Source organism: Prunus dulcis, chromosome 1 (genome assembly GCF_902201215.1).
Source record: "Prunus dulcis chromosome 1, ALMONDv2, whole genome shotgun sequence".
Classification (NCBI taxonomy): domain Eukaryota; kingdom Viridiplantae; phylum Streptophyta; class Magnoliopsida; order Rosales; family Rosaceae; genus Prunus; species Prunus dulcis.
The window spans coordinates 40,775,652-40,798,135 of NC_047650.1; the positions used below are offsets into that span (position 1 = coordinate 40,775,652).

Consider the following 22,484-nt stretch of genomic DNA (forward strand, 5'->3'; position numbering starts at 1 on the left):
CATTTACACCCCATTCATTTCTTCAACCAAACTCGTTTTCAGAAAAGAATCCTACGCACAGCCTCGAAATATGTGTCTCTCTATTTCTTGTAAAACAGAGTTCCTTTTGCTGTTCCTTCAGGTAATAGACATGGTAGCTCACTCTTCAGAATTTGAAAAATATTGTTGTTTGAGATGAGGAACAGAATGAGCTAGAGATGTTGGTGCGATCATCGTGCCCATTAGAAGTTAAGGGGGGGTCCTCAATGTCAAAACAAGTTTATGAGTAGACTTTTTGCAAAATAAATTTTTTAGCAATTACCAAAGGGAATAAGCAGACCAAACACTCATCAAAAAGTATGCAGGAATAACCAGCAAGAACTTTTGGATCTCCACCTGAAGGAATGAACTCTAACCCAGCAGTAAGTACGAAATCTTTGAAATTTGCATCAGTTGCTAGCCTAACCCTATGGCCATATTCCTGCAAGTAAAGTAACGCATCCATCAATCTACATGAAATAAGGGATACAGTAGTTATTTTTGAATCATGGCTGTATTAAATTACCAATTGGTTAACACTTCAGCGCTACTATATATGTATATGTGTGTGTGTGTATATATAGTTATTCTCTTATCTGGATGTTCGCACGTTATTATCGTGCAGATGTCATTGTAAACAGGCAAGAAAGTAGAGAGGAGTAGTACAAAATAAATAATGTCCCCACGATAATAACGTTCAGATGTCCGCATAGGAGAATTTCAGATTGAGACAATTTGACACTCATTTTTAGATTCCACTTGTTAAAATGCAGAAAGATATTCAATTTACAATGCATACAACTAAAAGATGCCAAACCCCTTTCATAATTTTTGTTCTAGAGCTACTTCTACCGTCCATGAAATTATACGCAAAATTTAGGCCCGCAACATGGATGGATATGGCTGCCATATTATCATTGATGGTGTTTGGATAATTTTCGAACAACATCAATGCCTATACTCATTTCTTGACTGAGTACCTAATAGTGATCATGTGATGGCAATTGCATATCTAACAAACAGAGAGCATGTCTAGAGTTAGGAAATGTCTGCCATCGAACTGTTTGTTCTCTTCCCTTTCTGGTCAAATTGAAATGAAGTCTTCTGAGTTTTGTTTGCTGTCGTTACCTTCTTGTTACATATCTCAGTGTTGTCTATTACTGAGTTGGACTGGGAATCATATGTTAATTCACGATAGCAATAATTAACCCTTCAAAAACCCACAAAAATCTTTCAAAAGATACTACCAAGTTGAAGTAACAAAATAAGCCTGCAGTGTGCAGTAGGCCTCGGTCATTTTGGGTCAATCCTGGCCTTCTTTTAGTAGGCTGGGCTGATTTCCTCCTTGTGCAAATTGGACATGAAGCTCCTGATCATGTGATTAAAATCTATGGTCAATGGCCATGAACAGGTGAATTGTTGAAAATTGAAGCAATCAGAGGTTCCAATTCCTAGTTATATGCTGTCTCTAATTTCTGTCTCACATCAACCTCTGGAAGGTAATAGGTAGAACTTTTGATTCTACAGATCAGTTTGATACTTCAAAAATTATTAGATACGTAACACTTAAGTACATGTTTGAATTTTCTAATTTGCGTAAACTTATTGCCACGGGTAATTGATAGCATCACATCATCTAGGCATCAGAGAAAAAGATCTATACAGTTGATCATCTACCTTACTATCATGTATGCTATTGAACATCCAAGGGAAAACCCAACATGGTAACCAGAAATGATCACTCAGCTATACCTCCAATGTCGTTTGCTCCGGGTCTGACAATCGTAGGTAAAAGTCTCCAAGATTGGGTAATCATCTCTATGAAGAACCCAAAGATCGTGATTCATTTTGTACAGCATCTCCATTTTCATTGGTTGTCAATAGCATTGAACTTTCCACTGCTCTGTTCACCCTACCATATGCATGAGACTTACACATTAGCAACTTCCTGGTCATTCTCATTGGTGGTTTTAGGAGCAGAGCTTTTCTCAAGATCTGCAATTGCTTCTGATACGACAACACTTTCTGTTTCAGAACCAATAGAAACTTTCATTTCTTGCTTGGGTGCATCTAAATTCTCAGTTGCAGATAATGTCATACTGGAACCTAACTGCATATCCTTGGATTTGGGGTTTTCGTTCTCCTTCCCCGAAACAGCTTCCAAGTATGAGTGCCTTCGGCTAGAAGTTAGACTTGCATCCTTGTACAACTTTGGTAACATCTCTGTTCCATCAAGAGAATCAGCGAATTCAACCAGCGCCACCGTCGAATCATTGCTCATTTTTGCTTGTTCAATCGTGTTGATTGATGAATTAGTAAATGCCTGAACATCTAAGTTGGACGAACCAAAATGATTACCTCTTTCGCCACCATACACAGCATTGTCAACAGCAGCATATTTAGCTGTGCCAATATTACCAAATTTAGGGCCTGAATCATCTGTATCAACTCTAAAATCTAGGATACCATTGGTTTTATTCTCTTTATCTACCTCTTCTTCCTTCACTTTTCTCAAGCTTCCGACTTCAATTTCACTGCTTAGTTTTTGGGTGTTCTGTTTCACAGCACTGGATGCATCATCACCCTTGTACTGTTCCTCTCTGGCCTCCTGGGTGTTCCTTGCATCTTCATTTTGGGCTTGATCCTCTAGCAATCTGGGAATCTCCAAATCATTTCCCTTCTCTTCACTTTCCTCTTCCCTCTCCGTATCTTCTTCATCAATCAAATCCTCTACCCCTTCAGACTCGTCCTCAGCTCTCTCTTGATCATGCCCGTCTATTTCATCATCTTCAGCACCTCTTCCTTCCTCCTCACTTTCTTCATCTTTACTCTCATCTACCTCTTCTTCAGATTCTTCTTCTTTTTCCCTATGCCTTCCAATATCCAAGGAAGTTTCCTCCACCCGAGGATGGAGGCTACGCCTCCCAAGTTTTATTGTTTCTTGCCCATTCTGCATCTTTCCCGAAATCTTTGCAGAGCTCTCTTCATATGCTTTCTTATCATGGGAGTGCTTGAGCTGGTAAAGCAACCAGATGCAAATAGCAAGCAGCAGAAATATCTGAAGAGCATGCTTCACCTTGAAGCCTTTTGACCTCTGGTTCCTACTGGGTGATTGCTTCAACATGGTTATTACTTAAATACGTGTTAACTCTACCAATTAGCAGCAGCAAGTGGTAACCCAATCTGCACAAAGGGAAGTAAGAACCATATGTAAATAACCATGAAACAATCTAAACTAAACCGTATATCGGAAATGTTATTTATCATACATCCAAATTTCTACTTTAGAAACTGAACAATGCACAGAATAAAATAACCATATTCTGCAGGATCAAATTTACCTCCTATTTGGTGAGAATGGAAAGGGTTATAAAGTCTGGAATTGGTTATGGGTTGCACACAACAAAACATATTGCACTAATTGAGTGGTGAGTTGAGTTTGGAGATTCAAAATTATATCTTTGCTGTTAGTCTTCCCAAACCAAGCCAGCTCATTGAAAAAAACCAACTCGAAGTCTTTGCCGACAGTGACAAGGGAAACGATAATAGGGAAAGGAAATAAACTCCATTGGAATGTATTTATGCCTGTGCAGGCAGTGTCAAAATGCATAAATAATCAAATTATCCAGAAGAATTTACCTTATAAGCAACACTCTTTTTCACCCTTAGAAATTAATGTATGATCCAGCTTAGGACAGCATTAAAGAATATTAATACTACTCTTATGAAAATATTCAACAGTGAAATGAGTTGTACATGCAGCAAGTTAGAGAAGATATCAAATTTGCAGATAGAAAACAGAACACAGATGAAACTTGAAGAACCAAATCCAGCATATACTTTTACCAGTGAACGCAAACAGAAGCTGCATCATTTTTTAGAAATTGAAATCAACCCATTGGTAAGAAAACAGCAGATGAGAATTTATCCCACACCCAACTTCAAGTTCTACGCTTACAGCGACAAGAATCCCAAAACCCACATGAAAACTTGTCATTTCTAGCTTGAAGGGGCCAAAATCCTCCCTTGAATACGCTATCCAAGTGTTTAAGCAAATCTTGGAAGTATAAACAAGTACTTGTACAAAATAAAAACTAGAAAAAAAATTAACGTTACAGGAAAAAAGAAAAGAAAAAACCAAACACGGAATGAATAAAAGAAGCTAAGATAGCGTACCAGTGACTCAGTGGAAAAGCTGAGTATCAGAACTTGAGATAAAAGGAGATGGGATTAGAGTTTTGGGCATTTGGCTTCATCTTTCATATATACATGTATGTATGTATGAACAAGTACCAAAATTTACCAAAATTTACCCCAACAATAAATATTCTTCTTTTTATTTACTACCCTTTTCTTCTTCTATTCAAATATGTGGTTAGAAAGGAGAGGAGGACAGTGAGTAGTTGAAGGGTGTGAATAATGTATGCTCTCTCTCTCTCTCTCTCTCTCTCTCTCTCTCAGGGGAAGCAATAAAAAGGCAAAATCCAATGTCACATCTGCAGGTGAGATTTTACTGAGAGTGAGAGAAGTGTAACTGTGAGAGTGTGACAGAGAGGACAAAGCATTAAAATCAAGTTGGCTTCTTTTTGGGGGACTATGGACAATGACGACTCCATACTGCCAATGCCAAATACGACATTCTACACGTATTCTGATAATGTTAATTTCTTTTGTTACTAAAATATAAACCAAATATTTTATTTTTTTCATTTAAGAAAAGGAGGGGTGTTAGATACTTCGAGAAAAGTAATGATCTTGTTGATCAGATTGGCATCAAGTCTACCAATGAGGGGAGATTATGTTCGACTTCTTTTACCCCAGCCTTTAAGAAATTTTAACCATTCGAGAGGGATTCAAGTCGTATCTACGTGGAGTTCAAACATTGCTCGAGGGGTCTCAAATGGCTATTTTATTTCTAAATATGAAAAAAAAAACCCAAAGTTTTATGTTTCAAGAAAAGGAGTATATCTATATTGATAGTGTCAATTTATCACTTACATTTTTTCTTTTTAAACTAATTTTTCTAATGAATTATACAAAAATGGTCAATCTATCCCCATCGTCAAATTCCTAACAATTCTATTAACAATACCGTCAAATAAAGTTACATTCGCACCATTGAGCGTCTCTTTCTTTGCATATTTGACTAATATGAGGTAAATGGGGGTTCGAGTCATAAAGAATATGACGTAAGAGTTATTAAAAAAAAAGGATCAACTACATAAAACTCCCTCAATTTGGTGTGCTTCCAAATAGTCCTGGGTACAAGTCCCCCTAATACCCGTGTACATGAGTTTTCCTCTCTTCGTTTCTAACTTCAGCTAAATAAATAAAAATATATTTGGATATAAATAAGTCAAATAACACAACTGATTTGGTTCGGTTAATTTGGACCAATCTAAAACAGTTCGGTTTGGTTTTTAGCTGAAGTTAGACCAGTGAACACTTTTTTTCCGGTTATTTTTAATCCAGTTCAGGTCCGTTTACCTGTTCATCGTTTTTTTCCCCACCCCTAGGTTGAATCATTACAAGGCTTATTGATGATAAACTTCTTTTCAAACAACATTTGAGTCAGTGAACCAATGAGGGGAGATTATGTTCGACTTCTTTTACCCCAGCCTTTAAGAAATTTTAACTATTCGAGAGGGATTCAAGTCGTATCTATGTGGAGTTCAAACATTGCTCGAGGGGTCTCAAATGGCTATTTTATTTCTAAATATGAAAAAAAAAACCCAAAGTTTTATGTTTCAAGAAAAGGAGTATATCTATATTGGTAGTGTCAATTTATCACTTACATTTTTTCTTTTTAAACTAATTTTTCTAATGAATTATACAAAAATGGTCAATCTATCCCCATCGTCAAATTCCTAACAATTCTATTAACAATACCGTCAAATAAAGTTACATTCACACCATTGAGCGTCTCTTTCTTTGCATATTTGACTAATGTGAGGTAAATGGGGGTTCGAGTCATAAAGAATATGACGTAAGAGTTATTAAAAAAAAAAGGATCAACTACATAAAACTCCCTCAATTTGGTGTGCTTCCAAATAGTCCTGGGTACAAGTCCCCCTAAGACCCGTGTACATGAGTTTTCCTCTCTTCGTTTCTAACTTCAGCTAAATAAATAAAAATATATTTGGATATAAATAAGTCAAATAACACAACTGATTTGGTTCGGTTAATTTGGACCAATCTAAAACAGTTCGGTTTGGTTTTTAGCTGAAGTTAGACCAGTCAACACTTTTTTTCCGGTTATTTTTAATCCGGTTCAGGTCCGTTTACCTGTTCATCGTTTTTTTCCCCACCCCTAGGTTGAATCATTACAAGGCTTATTGATGATGAACTTCTATTCAAACAACATTTGAGTCAGTGAGGGTGAGACCACCCAAAAGGGAGCGAAGTCCCAGTCGCAGAGGACCATCACGCTAGACTACTCCTCACCCAACAACAAAAGCAATAACCACAAACAAGAGGCGCGACAACAAAACAAGAGAAATCAACAAACCTTAGGCCTAAGACCAGACGCGCAGTTTCCACATCTATTTCATGGCACAGTAACTTGAACCTTGTTTCTTTGTAAAAATCCAAGACATCCTAGTTCTAACATATGACCCAAAATCACGGTAACAATAACCAATAGTAAAATTCACTTCTTATGACCCGCAGAGCTGTCTCATGGAGTGACAGAAGTAGTAGATAGTTTAAACATGCTTCAAATGGAACAATAGCAGCTACTGCTTGCTTCTGGGTAGCCCAAAATTTGACCTTGGTTTGGCAGATGCGACTTAAAAATCTGCAACAATTCAAATTGTTAAGTAAATAATCAGAATAGTAAGGGAAATAAGGAAAAACAAACATTGAAAAGCTTGCTAGGGTGAATAAACCCATGCACGTGAAAAGAAATCACTGAAACTCAAGAAAGATATCATTGCTTGCACATATACCTTGAATTTGGTTGTTTTGGATTTACAGACCGCAAAAACATAAGAAACTTCTCTGCAGATACTTCTCTTAACTCTCTTCATCTACAAGAATGGTAGATTCATTGCCAATCCCAAGGTCCGTTAAAGTTGCCATTTCATCTTCAAGCAACATTGGCAAAGGAGAACCCTGAAAATTTAGGAAAAATATATATTTACTGCAGCAGAAAGTGATGATACTGGCAAGAGTCCTTCCTTTCTACGTTCTGGTAGCAAGCAATTCTTTAGCTTATAGAATTTAAGTACCGGAGGTAGCAACTGGTGCATTTGTATTACTTTTAAAATGTTGTTCCACGGTGAGATCAAAGACATCTATATTAGAATTAAATTATGTATTAAGGGTAGTTTAGGGTTTTCCTCTCTTTTGGTTTTCAATAAGTTTGACATGGTGGGAATGGCAGTATAATGACATACTATTCTCAACAACACGAACTTACTGATATTGTTTAAATCAACAATAACAAATGATATATTGTGTAAGAGGGAGGGCAAACCTCTTCTTGAAGAAACAATTTCAGCTTGATAGACTTCAGCTTGAAAAAGCTTTCACAAAGAATTTTTAGCTTACCAACCTAAAAAACAAAAAGAATGTAGAGTTTTTAAGATACATCCAACAAGACTTGTAATTTAGAGAAAGCGAGTGGGACCATAACCGTTGTGGCGCCTGGGAGTTTCTTCGTCAGTGACGGCTTCTCACCAATAGATGCTCCCACACATTTCAGGGTAATAGCTGCATAAAATTGTAGATTGGTTTGATAGTCCTTGAAAGAAGCTAATTTTAAATATATAAAAAACAATTTGAAGTTCCTACATAGAAGTCCTGAAGCCATTTTCTGAGGGCCTGCTGCTCCAACTAATGGTTTTTCATCTTCAATTCCATGAAAACCCTTAAGCTCCGCAAACCTGTAACAAACCAAAGGTTCATGAGATGGAAGTATTTGATTCCTTCCACCATCAGCAGATGTCATTTTTGGTGGCAACCACTAGTGGAATTAACGTCCCAAACCCAAGGCCACCCAAGGCGATTGAATGTGTATTCAAGGGAACAAGGAAAATCTGAAAGGAAGTTTAGGAAAGGTAAATCATTTATTTATCCCAGCTCTTATAGCCCTCAGAAATTGTGTGTTTCAACATGCAAAAGCGCGGTCATATGCTAAGCTGTCAATGAACATCTACTATTAATTCAACGCTGTGTGAATTCAGAATGTCAAAAGACATCCGAAAGTAGTCAGTTTTGATAATCTAGAGCACTGAAACTCATGATGCAAGCAACAAAGCTCTTGCACAACAAAGTAATCCAAGTTGATTAAAAGAAAATGAAAAAATAAACACCACACAATTTGATATAACCATTTCCAAAATAATAACACAATTCTTCAATGAGCCAAGGCTCTCAGGAACAACATAGGAAAAAATAAAACTACATGGGATGCCCCTCATGATATTTTTCTTTTTAAACAAAAAGACAAAAAAGATTAACTTGAAAAAGACAGATACCTAGGATGAAGCCACTGGAGTTCTTTGCTATTTCCTTGCATTTTTGACATAACTAATCGGACATACCTGCAAACAAAATAATTACAGTTCAGAGAGAAAAACTAACTCCTTTTTTTCTTTTGGCAAAAGACTCAGAAAAGTAATTCATACATGAATAAGAATAACTTCCCTGAACCAGAATTTTAGGGAATGCTATTGCACTCAGCTTAACATCAGAACTGTTAGTCATGCATTTATGATCCCTTGTCACCAATCAGTGAAGAGCACAACCAGTGACTTGGTCAACTATTATGCAAACCCAAAAGTTTGATTGAAAAAGGAGACAGGAAACTAAACCTACAAAATTAGACTTAGAAGATTAACAAACACTACAAACGTGGTTTCCAGCTGAAGCATAAAAATGTTTTGATCTCTTTATGAGCCGCCTCCAGGAATACTTAAGGGCCAGCTGAGCCCTTAAAAAAATATGCGTATATATACACACATATCCATCAATTCTGATGGAAAGAGCAAGTGATGTTCAACATCTCTATTGTAGAAGTGGTGATATGAAACTGAAACATTCTTCGTTTTGTTTTACTAAATATAATAAATAGAATTGCCATATTGAGAGCCTGAGGCCGAGACTAACAGGTTCTGACAATTAAAGAAGCAATCTCGGGCTAAAGAAACCTAAAAGCCCTACATAAAAGTGTGCACTTGTGGTGGTAAACTAAGCTGAAGGATGAACATGAGAAAAAAGAGGCATACCGAATCTCTGACTCTTTTCTTTCACGAGAACTAACCTGAAAGATATGTTAGACAAACTATATCAGATAATGAAAGAAGCAAATTTGGAGTTCATAGGACCTCGAGGTTTACCTCACTCCCATTCAACATTTCAACTTTAGCTAAACGGGCAACCAAAACAAATCGTGGGATTCCACCTTGTCCAGGATCAGCCACTGGATTCTCAGAAAGCCTGATATCCTTTAATAACAAAAGAAGAATGAGCAAGCCAGAAACTAGAAAACTAGGAGAGATCTATGTGATTTATTTATGTGAAAACTAATGAGGAAAAGCAGATTGATTTTATTAACACATAAAATCCCCAAAAAAAAATAAAATCCTTAATTGTGTCAACTAAAAATTTATCCATGTTGAAATACCAGCCCTTCTAGCAGTCATACCTCTCCCCCTTGTTAAATGGGTTCATGAGTACGACTCCTCAAAGAACAGGTAGTTGAACCCAAAATAAAGGGAGTATGATGGAGTGAATGATTTTATCAATGAATATTGTCATGTTGTTCCAAGCATTGGTAATAAAAATAATATAAAAATAATCCATGTCAAAAACAATTTTTTGTTGTTGTACCCAATTTCATATATCCAAGGGGTGTTTGAGGAGCAAGGGAAGGAAGAGTCCTAATATGGTAAATTTCAGACATCTACTTTCCTCTTCTTTTTTACTTTTTTTGTTTTGGCCTGGTGAAGAAAGCCCTTTACTATAAATAAAGTACCGATGAAAATAAAGAAATAAAGAAACCAACATCTGTACAAGACATTTACAAGATCTCAGAGGACATCGAATGAGAAGTATATGTATGCACGATCTACCATTTGCACATTTTTTATTTAATATACTTAGCACAGGCAGACCAGGTTCAATTTATATTGCAGAAAAACTACAGCAGGCATCAATAGAGGCCAGATCCTCAATGTTGAAAGTCACCAGGTCTAATAACACAAATTTCAGACAAAATCTTACCACTAGTTGTGGGAATGAGTTTAGCGAATCAATAGAGGCCAGATCCTCGATGTTGTTGCCACCTGGAGCATGTTATGAGTAACCAATAAGTCACCGGACTCATTACACAAATAGCAAATGAAGGTTGCATGAGTAATACAAGAGTTGTGATAAGTTACCAAGAAGAAGGCAACGCAAATTCTGAAATGGCTTATGGCTTTCCTCACATGAGTCATAACCATTTAGCAGTTCATGCATCATTCCGTCATCAGGATAAAAGACTCGAATCAAACTGTTATTGCTCAAATGAAGCTGCTCCAAGCTGGATGCAGAGGCAATTTTTTAAAAATTTTAAAGAAAATACGGCAACCTCAGAGACATTTACACTTGCAGATATTTTTCTACTTAAAACACTACCGATCAATCTAACTAGCGTCCTATGATTTTTGTACCAGAGGTCAATAACCAAAAAGTAAGTACTTGCATCTCCTACCAATACCAACAGGTGTAAGATAGAGGTTTAAAGCTCTCTTGGCAGCATCTATACTACGTCAGGTTCGCTATTTTCATGTAAAAGCGCTGTACCCACTCAACCACTATAAGAGGGATCATGCCATGGAGAGAGTAACTAGCACGGCTAACCAATAAGTCACTCATGTGCAATTCTTACTTAGCCCTGCAAAGGATGGAGATGAATCCATATCCGTTGGTCACAAAGTGAAGACATACCCCAAACCTATCTTTTTTTATTGAATAGAAACATTTTGTATTCAAAATTAGAAACGATCAAAAGAGAGGACAATTAGAACACAGACAAAAAGAAGAAGCAATAGCCAATGAAACAAACACAAGGCCACGCAACACAGAAAACATAACAGCCAATCAAAAAGACAACCCCTTAAGACACTACAGCCAGCAGATCCCCCAAACCTATCTTAAGTTCTATACTTTTCATTTGTCAGGACTCAGGACCAACCCAAGATTCGTTCCAACCCCAGCCCCTCTCCAATTTCAAAGTAATTACTGTAGTGGAAGGAACATAAAATTGTTACTACCTTCTTAGCTGTGAAAGTTTCAAGATTTCATTCCAATCAGCTATACAATTGTCTTCCAAATTCAGAAGGCGCAAATAATCAAATCCCTGAACTGCAAAAGATGATGCAGGCTGGAAAAGAAGGCAGACCAAAAGCAGAGCTATCAAAATGCATTTGTTTGAGAATTTATATAAAGACAACGAAAACAATTATATAACTAAGGAAAAAAAAATTTTGAAACTCCAAAACATTTTCATTGAGAAGAAACAAAATGATTTACTGGTTTGAGATGAACCAACCATTGCATCTTTTTCTTTGCCATTTACAGGTTAACCTACTGATCCATAATTTACCATTTCTGTTTGATGAAGGGTTTGCCAAGTGTTAGATGTTATGTTCAGATTTTACAAACCTAAAGTGAGCTAGCTATTAATGTGATACTCTGTTCTGTTTATATACTTTCTGAAAGTATCTGAGTGCCACATCTTACACTATTCTTAGCTAGCTATTAATGTGATACACTATTCTATTTATATACATAAACACACAAAATCACCTACAAGGCGCTGCGGATCTCTCAATTGCATTGATCACATTGACCATACGGTGGAATCAGTGGATCAATGGCATTGAAGGGCATTGTACATCCCAGACATTACACAGGCGAAAATCCTCTTACACACATATATATGGCACAATGAAACACAAGATAATAAAATCTACTGTTAAAAGTAATATATTTCTCGTGGAAATATACCACCACCAAGAATTTCAGATAGCATACCTCTATTGTGCTTATTTTATTCCCCATCAGATGTAGTTCTTCAATTTCTGGCAAAGACTGTTTGAGTATTTCAACCTGCCACATCAAACAGACAATATCAAGCTATTTGATATAGAAAAGAAAATAGTAAAAAGAATAAAGAATAAAACTAAAATGGTGTAGGAGAAAGAAAAAAAAGGCACCTGGGTCCAATTTATGCCAATATTGTTTAACACTAAAATGCGGATGCGTTTTAAATGTGGCAACCCAACCATATCGTGTGCCATTAAGTTGTAAGATAAATTGAGGGCAAAAAGATCTGCCAATTGTTCACAGATTGTGCTAACATCCTGCAAACAAAGATTAATTCAAATACAGTAAAGGTCAGCCCCCAGCAACTTAAGAAACAAAGCCATTAAAAAATAAATTCGTGCATGCAAACATGTATGCCAAGAAAAGCTCTATTTAGTGAGACTAGAAGAGTGCACTAACAAGTTAACAAACACACATGAGATCACAAGTTGGCTGATTATAGTACGAAATTAACAATAACTCAATCAAATGATTTTAATTGTATTAAATGTGTCCGTTCAAAACAAAAGGACAGACAGACAGATTGAAATTTATATGGTTAAAATCTTCAGGGAAGTTGGTATTCCCCACATTTTATCCTTCTTTGCTGAAATTGGAAGATACAGAGCCTTGCCTCGCAAGGTTCAAGTTTTTGCTTGGTTAGTTGCCTATAGAAAAGTTAACACCTGCTATATGAGACCAATTGCTTTGTTTTTCTTCTCAGTGGTGTTAAACTTTGTAGAGCTGGTAGAAAAAGTACAGATCACCTGATTAGCTTTAATCTGTGGCTGAGATTGTTTAGAGAAGGACATGTAAGTTGGGTAATTCCAGCTGGTTGTGCTTCATTATTTTGTGAGCTTTTCGGTAAGCAGGTAAAAGTTCTGAGCAGCTGTAGGGTGCTGGCAGTTTTTCGAGTAGTTTGGTAAGAAAGTAAACAAAACTCTTTTTAAGATCTCTATCTATGATGAAGAAATGATAGGTAGTTCTTTGGTTATAGCTTTACAGGATTAGTTGTACAGTGCAGTCAAGAATTAGCAACGTCTCTTAAAATCATCACGTTAAACTTCAAGAAACTGCTATTATTCACCATTTTCATGATGGATGCTAACATTCTAACAAGTTCCAGAGGAAAAGTCAAACATGTAACCATCCTTTAAAAAATGCCAGTGGCAGACTGAAATTTTCTAATAGTAGAAAGTAAACAAATACCAGTATCTCCTTTCAGCATTAAATTATAAGTGAAACAAGGGAAAAAGCACTAGTCCATAAAACAACAGGTAAGAACCAGACGAGTAAATGCACAGAAAATGATAATGCAATAGCAGTAAAAAAACACAATGTATCCTGTTTTTCAAGAATGTGCTAACACACTAAAACTACTTCCTAGTACGGGTACGGGTAACAAAGTGGATTTCAATGGCATTTGCATGTACCTTCCATTCTGAAATTAGATTTCCAGTCAAGTCAAGCTCCTTTAAATCTGCAATAAAAGCATCATCATTGTTTTGGATGAGTATATATATTAGCCTACACACACGCATGGGCAAGTGTCCAGTCCGATTGTGTAATAGATTCTATTAATATTAAGAGCGAACCATTCATGAAGATTGGACTAGACTTGAACAAGAATACACATGACATGGTAGTAAGTATATATAGAAATGAACGCACACTATCTTGTTTCTAGCTTATTCTAAGAGAACCACTCATGAGTCCTGAAGATGGGATGGAGCTAGGGTGGAACTGGAATAACAGGAAATAATGTACTTAGTTGTTTGGACCCTAAACACATAGGACCGGGGTCCAATTTCCAACCTAAAAACTGATGCATACACTTTTGTGGAGGAGAGGATCTCAATTATAAAAAATTAAAAACTCAGCCGTTTGATTTCATAAGGACTTGAAACCTTGAACAGAAAATGAGGAGAAACATCTGCACATTTGCAGAAAGACAAAGCTCAGCACGCAACAGGATTAGTAACTTCTTATCTGACAGATAAAAGCATAAACCAATTCATGCATACAATAAAATAAATAAAACAAACAAACAAATGGCTAAGCATTTAAGTCTTGGCCTTAAGCCTTATTATGACTAGAAAATGAGTCAATCAGTTAAAATAAATTTTTGAGCTTCAGGGTTCCACTATCTAATGCATTTGGATAAAGCATATTTCTTCCTTCATTGAATTGTTAAGTTCATAAAATGGAGACGAATAAAACTTACTAGGCACATTAGTACTGATATCACATGGGACTCCAGGAGAGCTAACACCCAAATATGATACCGATGCACTCGTCAACTCCTCTAATCGACTTAGCTTGTCTTGAATTTTTTCTTTGCCAACAAGTTGAACATTTACACGCTTGTTGCTCGCTGAAAGGACATACATTTCATCTACAACACAAGAAGGAACGTAATAATAAGACAGTATTTCACAGTTTCTATGAATGTTACCCATTTCAAGCAAAATGCACATACCAAGCATTATCTTATTAGCCATTATACCAACTGGAAATTAATATTTGCAAAATGAACCAAATATTCAAGCTAAATTCACATTTAATCCATTTATGACTAAAATCTGAGAAATGCTATACAAGTTAACAACTAAATGTAGCATCATTATACAATACCAAGTTTCACACAGAACATTTCAGTAAATTTCAATTTTTTTTCTATAAAAAAACGCATTTCATTTCCAGCAGTTTGTAACATTTGCCACTGTTTTCCTTTTTTATTGTCTTTTTTCTGTCTGAAATTTTGCCACTGTTTTCAGAGCAACTAAATAAGCAAAAATGGAACTGATAAAACAGACATACCCTCTTCTTCTTTAGTCGTGTCACCTCGGTATCTGAGCTGAAGAGCTTGCAACAACGAAATGCCAGAGCTGAGATTCTGGGACCGAACAAAAGACCCGGATTGTTCGGACCTTGCCTGGAAGTATTGAACCCCATTGATGGTCCCATCGTGCTTGCCCTCTCCATTGTCCCAATCAACTCCGACCCATGTGCCCGAATAGCCTTGGACAGGTCCCACATACCTCACTGTCCCAATCCGACGTGGATCACCTGATGAGTGGACTCGCTGCCCAATTCTGAAGTCAGGCTTTGACTCGGATGATTCTTGCATTTTCTTCTCTTTCTTTTGCAATGTAGTCTTCTGGTTATGTTGTGTATATCTGAAGCAAATAACTAAGCGCTTGTTGTTTGAGGAGGATGATTGAATGTAAAGCTTTGTACTCGATGGTGAGTGAATGTTATCTTGTTACCTAAGCTAAATTAGGCAGAGCAATGACTGACACTAATCATCCCCTTCTAAGTTCGGCGTGAATTTTTGCTGATGGATTGACCAGGTTGGGTTTGGATACGGATATAGACAATACCATGAAGAGATCTGAATGAAAACCCATCATAAATATATATAAAAACTTGATACACCTTGAGCAAAGTTGTAATACTTTTGTAGACAGAAGGTGAATGAAAACTCATAAAAAAATCAACCCAGATCATAAATAATAAAAACTTGATAAACCAGCATTCTTTTGTAGAAAATCAGCATTTTTCATAAACTTCTGTAATACCCAATTCATAAATAAATAAATAAAGACAAATTCTATAAGGCCCATCAAAATAAAATTCATGCTACAAAATCAATGATTATGAAAATACAAAAATCAAAACAACTAAATTTGGGAGTATTGGCCTGAACCCAATGAACAGTATGGTCCCTACCCTAAATGCCATGAACCCATTCAACAAGATAAAATTAATTAATGAAAAAACTAAATCAATAAACAAAGATGAACCTGATGCAGATGAGATTACAAGAAGCAGAAGATGCTGGAGGAGCACAGGAGGCGCCTTGACGCCACTGCAAGATGGCGAGACTGATAGAGAGTGAGAGTGAGAGAGGGTGTGCTGGGGTTTTTATTTTTTTTTAAAGTTGTTTTAAGTGAGGCACGTCAATGTCATACAAGGGTGAAACTGTAAAAACGGAGAAAATCAACAGTGACCGGGAGTTGGGTTTTGCCTTCGGCTTTCGTTTCATTTCGTCTCTCTTTCTCAGTGACCTGAGCAACAACATATTACTCTGTATCAGCGATCGAATCGATCTTCGCAGCCATGGATACTTCAAACCTCACTTCGCTTCCAGAGGACACTCTCGAAGACAATGAACAACGAGCACCACAGCAACCCCGACCTCTTTCGGCCTTTGCCTCCCGCCCTGATCGCCCTTCCACTCAGTGAGTTTTTGTTCTCAACTCTCCCCCATGCACTTGAAGTTTCAACTTTTGGGGCTTACCCATCGCAATGCAATGTTTTTGTAGGACTTCTTCACAAAAATACTCGGCTTTAGATTGGAAGGGGTTTTTCGACGAAGAAGAAGATATTAGAATTCCGGACTCGGATGATGTGAGTCTGTTTAGAATTTGAACTGTCTGATTCTGCTACAATTTCATGATCTTCTAATGCGCTTTTCCATTTCAGGTTTTTCATGTATACACTGCAGGAACAGAGGGCCCAGTTGTTTTCTGTCTGCATGGAGGTGGTTACTCAGGGTATGTTCAAGTTTTGGTTTTTTTGTGTTCTTTTATTCTTGTTAAGCTGAAACGTCTTCTATTTGTTTCTGGGTTTAATTTTGTATGGAAAGCAATCACTTTCCGATGTGATAAATTATATTTGCTCAAGTGATATATAGTTCACACTGCTCTCCATCTATAAGCTGATGATGCCTTTGCAACTAAGAACATATGTGTTGTGACATTGCTAGACTGTAAAACTTTTGAAAATGGTGAAAATAGCCTTCTCTTTTCGAACCTCCTAATGTACCCAGCACAAAGAAACGAACAGCATAGTACTGAAGTTTATGCTTTGTACATATATGTACCATGTCTCATGAATCAGTTATAATGATCAGAGCGTGCTTGCTTTGCATGTTTTATCAAAGAAGAGAGTGCTTGCATACATTGCATGTTTTATTTGCGTTATCTATTTTATATGTAAAGTACTGTCAAACAAATGTCACGAAAAAATCACTTTTAGTGGTCATTATTGATTGCATGCAGCTTCTTTTTTCTCCTGTTTTAGTTTTTAAAAAAATATTTATTGTCAAAAGAAGCATAAGTTTGTTGCTACTCTTCACTTCTTTTGGGTCCCTTGTTTTATATCTTTAGTTGAATTACTTATCTGAGGTAATCAGAGGAAGCAAGAAATAGATTATTTCCCATAGGCAGCCTTGACATAGTAGAAAGGTTTTCTTCAAAATTTCAAATTGTTCTAGTGGTTTCACTATACTCCAAATGTCTTTGGTAATGTTCATATTTACACGTGTGACATTGTAGGCTCCATGTATATTATTTATCTTTAGATGATTAATTATTGGTAGCAAGTTACCATAAATTTGGTTATCTCTTCTTTATTGTTTTTGTTGTTATGTCTAATTACGGTGAATGAGTTTGGATGACACACTGTTAAATATCAGAAAGTGTTCATAATCTTAGGGAAAAAACTGAACTCTTTCAAGTTGTTCTATTTTGGGGTAGAGTAAACTCTTTTTTGGTTTTGTTTATTTTGAATTATTCCATAGTTTTACCAAGAAGTGCATGGTATCATTGATGTTAACTATTTTCAGCATATCTGCTTTAGTTTTTCTGGCACTTTTTTTTTCTTCTCCTTTTATGCTTGGGTACTTCAAAAATCTGGTATGCTATGGTAGATTACACAGTTTATTTTCCCAGGCTCTCTTTTGCCTTGTCAGCAAGTAAAATTAAGGATAAAGCTCGGGTAGTTGCTATGGACTTGAGAGGACATGGAAAGTCAACCACAGAAAATGAGACTGATCTTTCCATTGAGGTAAAAGTACAGTCAAAAGAGGATTGATCTACTTGATTTATTCATGTTAGATCTTCTAGGATATAGTTCCTATATAGGTAGGCTTATCTGTCATGCTATCCACTCAACTAAATTGTACTTCTTTATTTGCAGACTATGTGCAATGATGTTCTGGCTGTTGTGAAAGCAATTTATGGAGATTCACCTCCTGCAATTGTGCTTGTCGGCCACAGGTTGTGTTTTTTTAATTATTACCATTGAAGTTTTCATAGTAAATCATCTTCACTTGTGACATGTTTCCAGAAACAAAAGGAAATTCTAATACTTAATAGATGCATCAAAGAAGCTAGTAATCAACTCTGTGGGTTTTCTCCTTTTGATGACATGCATCCAGAGTTTCTGGGTTAGAAAGCATATAATCTCTCTTGATCATCAATAATGTGTAGCTTATTTTTATGATAGTGATATCAGGTACAGGAATAGACAATTTGATATTAGTGATAGTTAAAAAATTCAAAATTTCATTTTCTCAAGCTCTATATATTACAAAAAAAAATTGCCACTTCAAAGGATCTCTAAGTATTCCTTGTGTTCCTAACTTTCACGTGAATTGTTGTCAACTCATGTCACTGTCATACAGTATGGGAGGGTCAGTTGCTGTGCATGTTGCTGCAAAGAGAGCATTGTCTAGCTTGGCTGGGCTGGTTGTTGTCGATGTTGTAGAGGTTTGGGTTTTGCAAAATAATTATCTCAGCTTTGTTTGTGATTATTTACCTACGGTGGCATAATGGCAGTCATCTTATGCTGAAATTTGCGAATATTTCAGGGAACAGCTTTGGCTTCATTGATTCACATGCAGAAAATCCTGTCAAGCAGGGTGCACCATTTTTCAAGCATTGAAAAAGCGGTACCTACGATATCTTCAAATCCTAATAGTTCCTAACTTCTGTTTACCTTGACTTGAAGCACAATTTTTGTTCAAAAAATGCACTGCAATTAGGGCATCAGATTAGAGGGATGAAAAAAATTAATACAAAGATTCTTAATGTCCAGATGGACTAATTTTTATGAGATCAAGGCTTTTGTGGCTATCTAGGAAAAATATCAAAGTGCATCCTTCAATTTTGGGGCCATGCCAATTTCCTCCTTAACTTCCAATTTGATCAATGTAGACGCTGAAAAATCAACCAAATCCATTACTAAAGTACAGCCGTGTGATTTCATGTTATATGACTGATTATTCTGAACTTGAGAGTTCATCTCCTTTCAGATTGAATGGAGTGTAAGGGGAGGCTCTTTGAGAAACATTGACTCTGCTCGGGTGTCAGTACCTACGACATTAAAGTATGATGATTCAAAGAAATGGTAAGTATTTAGGAAAATTTTGATAAAATTTTCCGCTCCCATGACCCATTGTTGTCTTGTTTTCGTCAAGTCTCTGTTAATCCTAGTCTTGCACATAACAGGCACAGTTTTGGTATTATTCTGCAGTTACATTTACAGAGCACGATTGGAAGAAACAGAACAATATTGGAAAAGCTGGTATGTTTAAATTTTTGTTGTTAATATTCTCATATAAAATTTGGCATTATGGTCAGGGTCATGTCACTACTCGTGGATATTTCAATTAAAACCAAACTCATCTGCAATTTATGTACCATTAATGAGTTAGAACATTCATTCTGCATACTAGTACAGAATTTTCTTGTTGAATTGTTTGGTTGCTGAGTCCACAGAGTGTAGCATGGCTTGCTCAACCTGCTCATGTGACTCATTCATGCTCTGTTTGGTACTCATAAGCGCTAAAGCACTTCTTTTAGAAGCACATCATGGAAATGCAGTTGGAAGTGATTCCTAAGGAAGCACCTTTGATGTGCATCTTCTACAAGCACTTATAGGTGCTCCTAGCTCAGAAAGCTTTTTAACTATGTGTGCAACTACCAGAAACGCTTTTGGTTATCTGAAATCGCTTTTATCACTTCTAGAAGCACTGGCAAAGATTCCAGTATTTTCAGATTCACACTAGTTGGATATAGGAGAGAGAGTTCTAAATGAAACACATCACTTGAACCTATCATTTGTCTTATAATGTTTTCTAACCATGGAAGCATTTAGGTACACATATGGAGATGCTTTTATTTATTTGTTTGTTTGTTTTGTTTACATTTATTCTTTGTGCTAGGCATTGTGTCACAAGTTATTTCCTATTGAAATCAGTAAATATACTTACTCAAATGCAGGTATGAAGGTCTTTCAGAAAAGTTTTTGTCATGTCCCATTCCAAAGCTCCTGCTGTTAGCTGGAACAGACCGACTGGACAGGTTCTTTTAATTTAACTTGCAGGATAACCTGTCTATTTTATCCAAATGGAATCGTTTTCTTTTGGAATAAAAAATCTGTCATTGTGATGCTGTTTAATCAGATTGAGTTGTGATGACACAATTTAGTGATGTTTTATTTTACCCCAAACCCTGAATGTTTGCATAGGGTACCCATGTTGGCACATTATAATTTACGACATGCGTAAAGGTTTAGGATTTGTGTCCTTCTCACAGATTAAATTTGACACATGACAAACTAGGAAAAGAATTCTCGATAATGGAAGATACCTGTCTTTAGGGTTTATCTATTTCATGCATGTGTTAGGTTGGAAAACTTGGTATTGTTTGGTTATGTTTGTGATTTAAGAGAACTTTTGTTTCACAGTTTTTTGTCTTTGCTTTCCACAATGTGGCTATCTTGTCCACTTCGTTTGTAATTTTATTGTTTTCTGCTATAAATTTGTTTCTTTTAAAAAAGAATATATATATATCTTTAATTCTTGGCCATGAATTTAGACTAAAACTTTGTAAGGAGACACGGCAGTACAAAAACATCTTAAATGGCTGATGTGAAAATCCCAAATTGTTCGAGTTTCCTATTCTGAGAGTTATCTGATTGTTTTGTCACAGAGCTCTGACAATTGGTCAAATGCAAGGCAAGTTCCAAATGGTTGTTGTAAGGCATACTGGCCATGCCATACAAGTATGTGTTCTGCCATCTTCGGTGGAAATTGTTTTGTTTTAAAAAAATACTTTTTCTTTGTACAAAGTATAAAGGTGATTAAAACTGTGATGTCCCAAACTTTTGCAGGAAGATGTACCCGATGAATTCGCGACACTAGTAACTAATTTTATATCTCGTAACCGCATCGGCCCTCGCGGAGTTGAGGTTGGTATCCACATCCCCATTTAAACTAGTTTGTATAATATCTGGAGATTTTCTTTGTTTTTGAGTCATAAAACTTTTCTGTTTCCTTCAAATTCAGTATCATGCCTTTAAATATGTTCCTCACAAACAATGATTTGATGAACTAGATAGGGGGGGATGGGCAATGGGTGCCCATTAGGTGTTAGGGATTTGGTAATTGGGGTGGTCGTGGTCGTGGTTGTGTAACAGACCAGCGCAGCCCATCTCATAGTCCAAACCAGCACTGGTATTCTCCAACCTAACCACCTAGGTCCAATAAATTGGGTGAGATGAGACTGAATGGACCCATTCAGGTGTGGGGTTTTAACTCAAAAGGTCTCTGTAAAAGTAGTAGTTAACCACTCACTTTTAACTTGTAGCTTATTGTAGTACTTCTCAGATGTGGGATTATGTCTATCCACATCAATGACTTGTAACCCCAACATTGGTAATGGTTGAGGGTACCCATGGGTACACATTTCCCATCCCTGGATATGGATGCTTCAATTGACATAAGTTTTCTATAATCATGGGTTTAATTCAGGAGCCATCTATAAAGACCCTTTTTTTAACACACATTTACTTAAATAAATAAATAGCGACTCTACCCCATCTGTACGTCTCCTTCCTCTCCTCGACTCAACTCTCTTCTCTTCCTCCGATACCCTCTCCCTTTTTCTTCTCTCTTCAACTCTTCTCCATCATAACCAGCCGGGAAACATAAATTTTAATATGATATGGTGCATAAAACTAGGAACATGAGTAATTGTTAACAGGTTCATATCTATTTTGAGTTTAACAATGATCAACTGCTGTTTAGGTCTTTCTCCATGGTACTGAAATGTGCCATGTACTTTCATGTATAAATTTATGGGTCCTCCTTGCCTCCTTTTACATCTCTAATTATATGATACATTTTGTTGCAGATTCCAGGACTCCGTCGTCCATCCCAGACCAACCCTTGAATCAGTTGTTCAGAGAATGATCAATGACGTGTGTTGTCATACTAACAGAGAGAAATCGCATATTTGGATTTTATTTGGATTTATCTTCTTCTTGGTTGGTAAATGTGCTGGGAAAGCATTTCATTTGACAAAATGATAATTGCCATTAGGTTAAATATGTATCTCAGTTAAAGAAATGTTGGAGTGTGTTTAGAAATAAAGATATTACAATCTATTATCCTTTCTTTTGGTTACGTAAATTGCCTGAGATAAATCCGACTGCTAATTTCGCTTTCTTCATTTGGTTCGGGCAAACTCAAATTTAGGTTAATTGTATGGAAACAGAGGAATACATTTCATCTTTTAATTGGACACAAATTGAGTGTT

General features: G+C 36.4%; 3 protein-coding genes across 7 annotated transcripts; 1 reads left to right on the plus strand and 2 right to left on the minus strand.

Moving 5' to 3' along the window:
• Nucleotides 1-1,511: 1,511 nt before the first annotated feature.
• On the minus strand, nt 1,512-4,279 carry LOC117616804 (cilia- and flagella-associated protein 251-like). 2 transcript variants are annotated; one of them, XM_034346227.1, is made up of 2 exons: nt 4,195-4,279; nt 1,512-3,201 (listed from the first exon to the last, which is right to left on the minus strand). In XM_034346227.1, exon 2 carries the CDS (start codon nt 3,140-3,142, stop codon nt 1,949-1,951), a length of 1,194 nt encoding a protein of 397 aa, XP_034202118.1. In that variant the 5' UTR covers nt 3,143-3,201; nt 4,195-4,279; the 3' UTR covers nt 1,512-1,948. The 2 variants fall into 2 exon arrangements, with proteins under 2 accessions (XP_034202118.1, XP_034202119.1); XM_034346228.1 differs by lacking the exon at nt 4,195-4,279 and adding an exon at nt 3,865-4,131.
• Nucleotides 4,280-6,333: 2,054 nt separating this feature from the next.
• Nucleotides 6,334-16,011, minus strand: LOC117629327 (tubulin-folding cofactor E). Of its 4 annotated transcripts, none has more exons than XM_034361897.1 (18): nt 15,900-16,006; nt 15,363-15,487; nt 14,914-15,272; nt 14,318-14,488; nt 13,527-13,573; nt 12,225-12,371; nt 12,043-12,117; nt 11,280-11,413; nt 10,404-10,546; nt 10,246-10,307; nt 9,360-9,467; nt 9,249-9,283; nt 8,499-8,564; nt 7,813-7,904; nt 7,655-7,731; nt 7,496-7,573; nt 6,966-7,131; nt 6,334-6,814 (listed from the first exon to the last, which is right to left on the minus strand). In XM_034361897.1, exons 3-17 carry the CDS (start codon nt 15,221-15,223, stop codon nt 7,033-7,035), a joined length of 1,644 nt encoding a protein of 547 aa, XP_034217788.1. In that variant the 5' UTR covers nt 15,224-15,272; nt 15,363-15,487; nt 15,900-16,006; the 3' UTR covers nt 6,334-6,814; nt 6,966-7,032. The 4 variants fall into 4 exon arrangements, with proteins under 4 accessions (XP_034217788.1, XP_034217781.1, XP_034217795.1 ...); XM_034361890.1 differs by having other exon boundaries at nt 14,914-15,285; XM_034361904.1 differs by having other exon boundaries at nt 11,280-11,389; nt 14,914-15,487; nt 15,900-16,011.
• Nucleotides 15,992-22,351, plus strand: LOC117629351 (protein phosphatase methylesterase 1). Its single transcript, XM_034361913.1, has 13 exons — nt 15,992-16,337; nt 16,422-16,506; nt 16,582-16,652; nt 17,832-17,946; nt 18,079-18,158; nt 18,566-18,650; nt 18,752-18,832; nt 19,196-19,290; nt 19,417-19,467; nt 20,166-20,246; nt 20,877-20,949; nt 21,058-21,135; nt 22,080-22,351. The coding sequence occupies exons 1-13, from the start codon at nt 16,216-16,218 to the stop codon at nt 22,116-22,118; spliced, it is 1,056 nt and encodes a 351-aa protein (XP_034217804.1). The 5' UTR covers nt 15,992-16,215; the 3' UTR covers nt 22,119-22,351.
• Nucleotides 22,352-22,484: the final 133 nt, after the last annotated feature.